The 11,261-nt window shown below is 46.9% G+C and overlaps 1 protein-coding gene across 3 annotated transcripts in view; it reads left to right on the top strand.

Moving 5' to 3' along the window:
* Positions 1 to 2,881: 2,881 nt before the first annotated feature.
* Positions 2,882 to 11,261, top strand: part of TAF4 (TATA-box binding protein associated factor 4) — a 94,138-nt gene continuing 85,758 nt past the window's right edge. Inside the window, exons 1-2 of one of the 3 annotated variants that reach the window (XM_056548973.1) lie at positions 2,882 to 3,623; positions 4,257 to 5,171. In XM_056548973.1, the coding sequence (XP_056404948.1) occupies positions 3,353 to 3,623; positions 4,257 to 5,171 (1,186 nt within the window). In that variant the 5' untranslated portion in view covers positions 2,882 to 3,352. Of the gene's footprint in view, positions 3,624 to 4,250; positions 5,172 to 11,261 lie in introns of all 3 variants that reach the window. The other 2 variants (XM_056548972.1, XM_056548975.1) reach the window with 2 other exon arrangements.

Below are 11,261 nucleotides of genomic sequence, written 5' to 3'. Positions count from 1 at the left end.
CATGGGCAAAGGAGGTCTCATGGATATTAAAGAATTACACCACTGAAAAACGTTTTTATTTTAAGCCGGCTGGTGCCAGAAAGTTAAAAAGATTTGTAAATTACTTCTATAAAAAAAATGATGTAATAATGACGTAACTGCTGCTGCCCGGGACCCTGCAGAAAGCAGCAGCGGTTTGGGCGGAGCTTACTGATGTCACCGCTGCTGCTCTCTGCTGGGTCCTGGGAACAGCAGCGGTTACATCATTAAGCTCCGCCTGTGCCCCAAGCCAGTGCCTGGAGCGAAGATACCGGAGAAGATTACAGGAGATCCTCGCAATGGACCAGGACAAGGTAAGTACCGTTGTCATCAGATTCACCTGCACTACCTGTCGGTACCGACAGGTTAGTGCAGGTGACACTGGAGACAGATTTCCTTTAAGATTTTTTAATAAAAGTAATTTACAAATCTGTTTAACTTTCTGGCATCAGTCCATTAAAAAAAAAAAAAAATTCCAGGGGAGTACCCCTTTAATGTGCTGGGCAGGAATATGGGAGCAGAGGTAAAGGAAGTAAGGTTGCACCCTATATTGTACAAAGGGGGGTTAATTAGCATATTAGCAATTCAGGCTAATACTGGCTGCAGCTGGGGGTCGAACCGCCGGCAACCCCCAGGTATGGGGGGGGGGGGGGGGGTTGACCCCCCCACAAGGCAGTAACCAACACGATCCCTCCACGTGTCTGTAGGAGAGAAGTAGATACAAGGGGAGATTTATCAAAACCTGTCCAGAGGTAAAGTTACTGAGTTGCCCATAGCAACCAATCAGATCACTCATTTTTGAAAAGGTCTCTAAAAAATCATTGCCATGAGCAACTTTCCTCTGGCCAGGTTTTGACAAGTCTCCCCCACAGTGTTTGGGTATCTCAAACCCTCCCATAGTGAAACATATGGGCGGCATGCCGGCCACCACTTCACGCAGGGGGGGGGGGGGGGGTCGACATGCCCCTTTCCTGGGGACTACCAGGCAGGCGAATGGGTGCGGTGATCCCAGCAGTCAGACACTCACAAACTAAACATTTTCATCTATCCTTTGGATATGGGATAAGTTTTACTGTACTGAATAGGGCTGGGCGGTATACCGGTTCATACCGAAATTTGTGCTGCACGATATGAATTTTAACCCATACTGCAATACCGGTTTGGCCCCTCTCCCTCTGGAATGAATGAATTATCAGCCCAGTGCTGCGCTGTCCCCCACATCGGGGAACTAATCATGTGACCCGCAAGGACTGTTCTGCTTCTCCCCAACAAATTATCAGCCCAGCGCTACTACTCACATATGTCACCCGCAAGCGCTGCCCTCCTCGTCCTCCTGTCTGTTGCGGCCGCCGGCACTGACACACTATACCAGTGGTCTTCAACCTTCAGATGTTGCAAAACTACAACTCCCAGCATGCCCGGACAGCCATGCTGGGATTTGTAGTTTTGCAACATCTGGAGGTCCGCAGATTGCAAACCACTGCTCTATACTGTATCCCTATGCCCGGGCTGCAAAAGGTAAACAAGATAAACTTTAACTCACCTTCCCCGTTGGTCCGGACCAGCTTCCCAGGGAATGGACCATCGGACAGCTGTCAGCCTATCACCTGCCGCAGCGATGTTCCACCTCGGCCGGTGATAGGTTGAGCGCACTGTCATGTAAGGAGCCGGCTTCTTACATGACAGTGGGCTCAGCGTATCACCGCCCGAGGCGGAACATCACTGCAGCCGTTGATAGACTGCCGGCTGTCCGATGTTCACGTCCCCAGCGTAAGGCCGACGTCGGAACATGCGTTAGTTTATTTTGTTTACCTTTTGCAGCCCAGGCATAGGGATACCGCACAGTATAGTGTCAGCACCGGAGGCCGCAACAAACAAGGCCAGGAGGCAGTGCTTACAGGTTACGTTAGTACCCCGATGGGGACAGCGCTGGGCTGATTTTTTTTTTTTTGGGGGGGGGGGGGGGGGAATACCGTTATATACTGTGGAACCGCCAAAGGTTACAAAAATACCGTGATACACATATTTGGCCATACCGCCCTGCCCTAGTACTGAAGTACTCCTTTAATCCAGATTGCAGGGTTCTCCCACACTTATGCTTCTTTTGCAGTTTTATATTAAGTTTTGCACTGGGTATATCCGCAGAGGGGTTTAGCAGGTAAAACCACATTGCATACCCACTTTATTTACAGTTTTGAGGGAGGAAGTGCATTCCCCCCAGTTGTTTTTCGGCTCAAACAACCCTAATGATATTTTCCCACAGGTTCTGCACATCACACTTAGCAGTACAGACCAGTGGCAATAAGTTTGAGAATACACCCTAGGGCAGGGTCATACGGGGTGGAACCGCAGCGCGTTTCACACTGCGGATGCGCCACGTGAAATGCACTGCGGATCTGCCCCATATGACCCTGCCCTAAGGCAACATTTCCCAACCAGGATGCCACAAGCTGTTGCAAAACTACAACTCCCAGCATGCACTGTAGCATCCTAAAAGTGCCGATTGTATGTCCACTGAATGGACTGCTACTGGTTTGACATATGCTCGTGTTCCCCAAATACTGCAAAGCTACATCTCCCAGCAGGATGCCGAGGCGTACTGTAGCCTTGCAGTATTTGTAGAGTGTGATGTAATCCATTTCACTGACAACAAGCAGAGATCTTGATTAACTGGTGACGAATCGTGAAGTACGAGAGAAAGTTGGTGAAGTTTTTTCTGACGAGCAGTATAGAGCCCCCAGCAGTGACAGGAGGTGGAGCCCCCACTACACCCGGGCGGACCCCCGCACCTGGGCACTGTTACCTCGTGTACCCGGAAATGGTGTGACAGCCCCGCCCCCCCGGTATCCCGCGCCCCGCACATACCGCCTCCATATCTCCGCCCCCGGAGGCTGGGTGTGTATGACAAGAGAGCTGGCTCCTGTCCCCCGTCTATAGCGCTGTCAGCCGGGGGGACTAGCAACCTCCAGCCGGCGGCAGGTGTGACGCCCTTCAGCCGGGCGCTCACCCGCAGCCATTTTGAATTAGCACAGACAAAAGAGCCGAGCCCCCCCCGTGCTCCTGGGGGCGCCCTGAGTGCCGTGCTCCAGACCCCGAGCCCACGCCTGGACCCGGTCATGTCCGCCAGGCCCGCCGCCGTGTAGCGCGCCCGATGTCACCCCTGGAGCTCCGCTCCATTCCCTCCTGGAACACCAAATACCGCTCGCAGCCATTTGCCCACGCTTTATATAGGGCGGCTCTGGCCAATGAGGGCGTCCGCTTGTCGTGACGTGTTTGGCCAGCCGCGCAGGCGCATAGCGCCGTTGCCCTCCTGGAGTTGAGCGGCGGAGTAAAGATGGCGGCGGGTTCGGATCTGCTGGATGATTTCTTCAACACGGACGTGGACGAGAAAGTGGTCAGTGATCTGGTGGGCTCATTGGAGTCCCAGCTGGCAGCCCACCACCACCATCACCACCACCACCCACAGCAGCCGCATCCGGGCCCCCCCGAGGTCCGCAGCCAGGCCCTAGCCAACCATGTTGCCAGCCCTGGGGTAGGGGCAGCAGCCAGTGCCGGGGTCCAGCCAGAGACGAAGCTAGGAATCTCCCCGGAGATGCCCAAGACGGGTGAGCCAGGGGAGCAGTGTGCTGGAGGGCTGGGGGGCCCCTGGATGTTTAGGGATGTGCTGAGGACAGACACTGGGTGCCTGGGACCTGCCTGCTGTCACTGCTGGGGGGCAAAGTCCTACATTGGGGACCCCAGTCATCTACATGACTGTTTGGGGTGTTTGCCACTCTTTAGGGGGGTGGTGAAGTACTTGGGGTGTCTGGGGGGTCATCCACTTGGCATAAAGTCAGCCTGGGGGTGATCTGGGGACACTGTGGGGCCTAGCAATGGATCCAGTAACATCTAAGGTACATTGTGGCGGTCAACACTATATTAGTGCAAATGGTCACGTGATCTGACTTTCATACGATGCGAGCGCCGCAAATGTTTCGTGTGATCTCAGTTAACAAGAAGGTCATGTTAACTTTTAAGTGTCTGATTAGTCACCTACAAGTTTTGGTGGTTTCCTTAGGACGGCCATATGGTGGGGCACGGTGCCAGCTTGTGGGTATCCAGGTGGCATCTAAAGTCCAGTGTGGGGGTTGTTATGGGTGAAGATACTGATATATGAACTATTGCTTTATATGGTGATGTCCTTGGTCATCTTGTGTTGCTCCATGGTGTCACAATCTTCCTCTTCCCCGCAGGAGCAGCAGTACCAGGAGTCCAAGGAAGCGTCATCAACAACAGTCGACCCCAGAGCGCGGTGCAGCCGGACAGTGTCCAATCTGCAGGATCTGAAGCCCCGGGAGTACTGAGTCAGGCCAAAGCTGGAGTCCTTGGCACCATAGCGACTGCTCTACCCAACCACGGCTCAGGGAATGGCAAGACGGCAGCCCTGCAGACCATGAATGGGAGTAATGTGGTAATAAATTCTCATGGACCTGGTGGGCACCCAACTGCATTTCAGGGGAATAGTAATCCAGTGCCAGGCGTTAATCTGGTGAACAACGGCCCTGCTCCTGTCACCAAGGGTGGTGTCAATGCAGGGGCCAACACGGTAATTCAGACTTCTTATCTTGCGACGACTAATGTGTCCGCTTCTGTCATCTCCTCCTCATCTGCATCGACTGCTGGGGCAGCTGCGCAGCCCACGGGCATGGCAGGTGTACCCACTACTGTAGCGCTGGTTAGACCTCTGGTGCATCAGGGAGTGCCAGCCACCCAGAATGGAAGCAATACTGTGATCAATTCCCCCTTGCCGACTCCTGGTGGAGTTCCTTTGCATATTAACAGCCAGCCCAACCCGGCCCCTAGCCAGGTGATCAAGTCGGAGGCCCCCAAAACCATTATTCAGACTCCTCAACAGAGCCAGCCTAACCCTGGAAACATGGTTATAGGACAGACTATGCAAGCAGGGCATCTGGGCCCTGGAGGGGCAGCTCCGGCACCTGGCACTCCTGCGGCCATGGGCAAAGCGACAGTCAGCACTGTGCCTCCAAGCTTGCCAAGGACTCCTACAGCACCAGCTGGCGGCATCAGGGCAACTATTGCACCTCCTATGTTGGCACCACGGGTACCGCAGCCTCCAAACGCAACCAACATCCAAAACTTTCAGCTACCCCCAGGTAAGAGAGAGAGCAATGTGTGTGTCTTTTGCCTGGCAGAAGTTTCCCTAGTCCCCGGCTTCCTCTCCCCTTCAAGTTGTGTTGATGCTGTTTCATGTGATGCTGCGTCTGGGACCAATCACTCTGTCAGCTTGGCAGAGCAGCAGCACGTCCCTCTGTGTATGGGGATCACTATGTAGATGCAAAGTAGTGTAGGTTACCTGGTGTGCTCTGTCCTACGACCCTGTGTGCCCCCGTCTCTCCCTTCTGATACAGGGGCATCTATCCTTTCCGCTCTACACCCTTCTCCTCGGTTAACCCTTCCTCCACCCTGTGAATGTCCTCCAGCTTGATCGATGTTTGTCAGGGATATTTATCGGTTATGTAAGCAGTGGGCAATGTTGCTTCTGTAGCGAAGAACTAATAAAGCTACAGATTTCAATTGTCACTCGGGTGCTATGTAGTTTATTGCAAGTTGTAATGTTATGTTCCAGACGTACGGTATAGGTCTTGATATAATATACTGTAGACCTGACCTGTATATTAAATTATAGACTTTGTACATATATAATCTCCATAATGGGTAGGGGGCTGCTGCTTGACAGTAGGGAATGAGATGGGATGCTCAAGGAGTGTTCTGGTTATGTTGACATGGATGATATTCATGAAAGGTTCTGCTAAAAGATAGTAAAACCTCTGCTTGCAGTAAGTGATTGGTATTGTTCTTATTTAACTCTACGTAGTCTTCTAATTTAGAGTTTTAAAAAAGATATTCTATCCTCTGCACAGTAAACACACAGGCAGTACAAATCTCTTCCGTGCTGATAGTTTGTTACAGTGTATCTGTTTTGGATAAGGCTGCATTCGCCCCACGTTTTTGCAATACGGTTCCCGTATACGTTTTTAATTTGAAAACCATATGGAACCGTATTGTAAACCGTATGCATTGACTCTCCATTGAAAACCTTATGCCAAAAGATGTATCAGGTTGTGTCCGTTTTTCATCTTGATCGATTTTGTCCATTTATTTATTTATTTTTTCCCGTACCCAAAACCGTAGCCTACCACGGTTTTTGGTCTGGGTGAAAAACCGTATTGAAACCGAATACATTTTTATTTTTACACTTTTTAATAATATTTTATTTGGGAACCGTACAGAACCGTATGTGCGTACTGTCCCTCCGGTTTGCACCATACGGTTTTTTACTTCTGCACAGTTTTTTTTTGTTTTTTTCTTGAAATTATAACCAAACAAGTGAAACTTTATTCATAATAGAATGAAGTTATAAACGTAGACATTTTTTTTTTTCTTCAGAAACGGATGGAACCGGACATAATTTTTCAAACCGTATACGGGTTAAAACTTGTACACGTGTTTTGATACAGTTCGGTCCGGTTTTAAAGGGGTACTCCAGTGGAATTATTTTTTATTTTTTATTTTTTTTTAAATCAACTGGTGTCAGAAGTCATTTACAAATCTGTTTAACTTTCTATTTTAAAATCTTTATCCTTCCAGTACTTATTGGCTGCTGTATGCTACAGAGGAAGTTTTTCTTTTCTTTTTGAATTTCTTTTCTGTCTGACCACAGTGCTCTCTGCTGACACCTCTGTCCGTGTCAGGAACTGTCCAGAGCAGGAAAGGTTTGCTATGTGGATTTGCTCCTGTTCTGACAGTGTCAGCAGAGAGCGCTGTGGTCAGACAGAAAATACATTTAAAAAGAAAAGAACTTCCTATGGAGCATACAGCAGCTGGTAAGTACTCGAAGGATTAAGATATTTAAATAGAAGTAATTTACAAATCTGTTCCACTTTCTGACACCTGTTGATAAAAAAAATGTTTTTTCACTGGAGTGCCCCTTTAAGGAATCCGTTTTTCCATCTAAAACCTGATACAGGAACTGTATTGCAAAAACATGGTGTGAATGCAGCCTAAGACTGTAACAAACCTGGCACATAATATAGATTTGGTTTTACTGACATGTCCATCATTCTGCTCCACTCTAGCATCCACTGCATGCTGGGCAAGGATGGTGCCCCATTAATGCCATGGGGGTTTCCAGCATGGCTAGCGCTGCGTGCTTTGTTATTTTGTCCAACGTTTTTTTACGGAATCTGTCCTACTGGAACCGCCTCAGACATAGATGTGAACAGGACCTTATGTGTCTGGAGTCCAGACTGCCTAGACTACGGTTTCCCCAACCAGGGTGCCTCCAGCTGTTGCAAAACTACAACTCCCAGCATGCCCGGACAGCCGAAGGCTGTCCGGGCATGCTGGGAGTTGTAGTTTTGCAACAGCTGGAGGCACCCTGGTTGGGGAAACACTGGCCTAGACTAGTGTATTCCTACATGTAGATGTCCAGCTGTTGCAAAGCTAAAGCCCTCAGCTGTCAGGGCATGACAGGAGTTGTAGTTTTGCAACAGCTGGGGAGCCACAGTGTGGGGAACACTAGATTTTAGTGAACTTGGCTCTGAAAAATATTAATCCCGGAGAAGTCTCAAGCCAGTTTGGTTTACATAGGAGGAGATTTTTTTTTTTAATTTTATATATTTTTTTGCAGCGTTTTTAGCTTACTTGCGCCAAATTTATCAAAACGGCACACAGACTTTGATAAATTTTGCGCAAATGAAAAATCGCCTCAGATCTTGCTGTAGAATGAATTTGCAGGTTTTGCGCTTTTTATTTATTTTTTATTTTTAGTTTTTGTAAAGTCACAAATTTGTAAATAACTTTCACTCCAATATCTATAATGATTCGCTGCATTTCAGTCTGTTTTGAAATTGCGCAAAAACAAACTTTTTGGGCAAAGCTAAAGCCAAAAAATGCCAGGAAGGCAATGTTAAATCTCCCTTGTAGATTTAAAAAAAATGAGCAGGGACTATGCTTTAAAGGGGTACTTCGGTGGAAAATAATTTTATTTTTTATTTTTTTTTAAATCAACTGGTGCCAGAAAGTTAAACAGATTTTGTAAATTACTTCTATTTAAAATCTTAATTCTTCCAGTACTTATCAGCAGCTGTATACTACAGAGAAAGTTCTTTTCTTTTTAAATGTATTTTCCATCTGACCACCGCGCTCTCTGCTGACGCCTCTGTCCATGTCAGGAACTGTCCAGAGCAGGATAGGTTTGCTATGGGGATTTGCTCCTACTCTGGACAGTTCCTGATAGAGATGAGCGAACTTACAGTAAATTCGATTCGTCACGAACTTCTCGGCTCGACAGTTGCTGACTTTATCCTGCATAAATTAGTTCAGCCTTTAGGTGCTCCGGTGGGCTGGAAAAGGTGGATACAGTCCTAGGAAAGAGTCTCCTAGGACTGTATCCACCTTTTCCAGCCCACGGGAGCACCTGAAAGCTGAACTAATTTATGCAGGAAAAGTCATCAACTGCCGAGCCGAGAAGTTCGCGACTAATCGAATTTACTGTAAATTCGCTCATCTCTAGTTCCTGACATGGACATGTAAAAAAATAATAAAACATTTAAGAAAAGACCTTCCTCTGAAGCATACAGCAGCTAATATGTACTGGAAGGTTTAAGATTTTTAAATAAAAGTAATTTACAAATCTGTTTTAACTTTCTGGCACCAGTTGATTGAAAATAAATAGTTTTTTACCGGAGTACCCCTTTAAAGAAGGTTATATGCAAACTGGGTTCATATAAATGTACCTTTTAGGTCCCATCAGTGTTATGTTTTTGAGGTACATAGCTGTTATCATGATGGGTTTTGTTGATGTACTCCAAAATGTGGTAGGCATGTGACCGTAGCTGAGATGAAAACTTATTTAGCATTTGTCAAAATTGGATCACTGACCTGTTTTCTTAGGGGTTGCACCTGCAGGGTTGTGTTGTATATGTGGGCATGGTGCCCTCAGTGGTCTCCCACCTGTAGTTGTAGTTTTGCAACAGCTGGAGAGCTACAGGTTGGAGACTGCTGATACACTATAGATCAGTGTTTCCCAACCAGGCTGCCTCCAGCTGTGGCAAAACTAAAACTCCCAGCATGCTCGGACAGCCAAAGGCTGTCCGAGCATGCTGGGAGTTGTAGTTTTGCAACAGCTGGAGGCGCCCTGGTTGGGAAACACTGCTATAGATAAACTTTTAGCACGCAATAAGGTATGGTCACCCGTGCCGTATTTTGCTGCTTATTTACTGCTGCGTATTTTTCTACCGATTTAAAGGGGTATTCCAGACAAAACCTTTTTTTTTTTTTTTTTTTTATATATCAACTGGCTCCGGAAAGTTAAACAGATTTGTAAATTACTTCTATTAAAAAATCTTAACCCTTCCAATAGTTATTAGCTTCTGAAGTTGAGTTGTTGTTTTCTGTCTAACTGCTCAATGATGATGTCACGTCCCGGGAGCTGTGCATGATGGGAGAATATCCCCATAGGAACTGCACAGCTCCCGGGACGTGAGTCATCAGAGAACAGTTAGACAGAAAAGAACAACTCCACTTCAGAAGCTAATAACTATTGGAAGGATTAAGATTTTTTAATAGAAGTAATTTACAAATCTGTTTAACTTTCCGGAGCCAGTTGAATATATATATATATATATATATCTATCTATCTATCTATCTATATATCATCTATCTATCTATATATCATCTATATATCTATTATAAAAAAGGTTTTGCCTGGAATACCCCTTTAAGTCAATGGGTAGCAAAATACACAGCTGATTTTGCTACCTATTGATTTTATTGGGTAAGAAAGTAAGCAGCAGCAAAATACAGCACATGTGACCCAACCAGTAGGGTAGTGTTTTCCAACCAGGGTGCCTCCAGCTGTTGCAAAGCTACAACTCCCAGCATGCCCGGACAGCCAAAGGCTGTGGAATGGGGTTAATGGGTGCCCTATTACAGATATGCACATCACTAAGGCCTTGTTCACATTGCTGTTGGATGTCGCTATTCGGAGTTCCGTCGGCAATCCAGCCAGAAGGACGGGAGTTTAGCGGATAAATAAAATAGTGCAAACTCTCTTTTTTTTAAATTTTATTTATTAATTTTTTTAAAAAAATATATTTTCTCCGCTAAAATCCTGTAAAATTACCGGGTCACTGATGGACCCCATGCAAGTGAATCAGGTCCGTCATGGCCCGGTAGTAGCCGTGTGCATCTAACTTGTTTCAGGGTCCGAACAGTTTAAAAAAAAAAAGCCGATCGGACCTTTAACAGCTCGGATGCGAACAGTCGTGTGAACCTAGTCTAAGCTGTAATACAGCTGTTAGTAGATCCACATGGAGAATTTGTCTGCTGGAAATGTGCAGTAAGATTTGCAGGTGTCACTTTTAGTGTGAAAATCGGCAACAGGAATTAAACCTTTCCAAACCATGTGGATGATATTGGTAAAATCTCCATATCCTATCCTTTTGCCTGTTACTGTAATCCACGGAGGATTTTACTTTGACGAATCTCCAGCAATGCCATCCCGCATGGATGCTACTTCCATACTGCCCATAAAATGCCATATATTGTATGTTTTTAACTCTTCATTATGTGGAAATGCGATGACCTAAACTGTGGCAACAATCACGCCACTTGTGAAAATATGTAGTTGTCCCTGGTATGAAACAAAGATGTAGCACTCGCAGTTGGCCCCCCAACTGATCAGATGTTGGTGGTCTATATTATGGATAGAGCATCTCATAGATTTTTAATGCATCCATACGCCACACTCTTAGCTTTTCAAGGAAATCCGAACAGAAACTCAGGCTACCGTATTTTTCGCCCTACAGGACTCACCGGCATATAAGACGCACCCAATTTATAGGTGCAAAATCAAAAAAAATTAAGATTCTGAACCCAACAGTGGTCTTCAACCTGCGGACCTCCAGATGTTGCAAAACTACAACTCCCAGCATGCCCGGACAGCCAACGGCTGTCCGGCCATGCTGGGAGTTGTAGTTTTGCAACATCTGGAGGTCCGCAGGTTGAAGACCACTGGATAGGAGGTAATACTTACGTGTCCCCGTCGCTCCAGACCAGTCACTGCTGCCCTGGATGTTGCTCCATCGCTGTTGCTGCGTCCCTGTGGTGTCCCCAACGCTCCAGACTTCTTCTTCCCCGGGATCCACGCTCTCCGTCGCCGTCATCACGTCACTATACAC

The sequence above is a fragment of the Hyla sarda genome, chromosome 12 (assembly GCF_029499605.1).
Source record: "Hyla sarda isolate aHylSar1 chromosome 12, aHylSar1.hap1, whole genome shotgun sequence".
In the NCBI taxonomy this organism is placed as follows: Eukaryota; Metazoa; Chordata; class Amphibia; order Anura; family Hylidae; genus Hyla; species Hyla sarda.
This window is presented reverse-complemented; position numbering and strand designations above follow the sequence as displayed.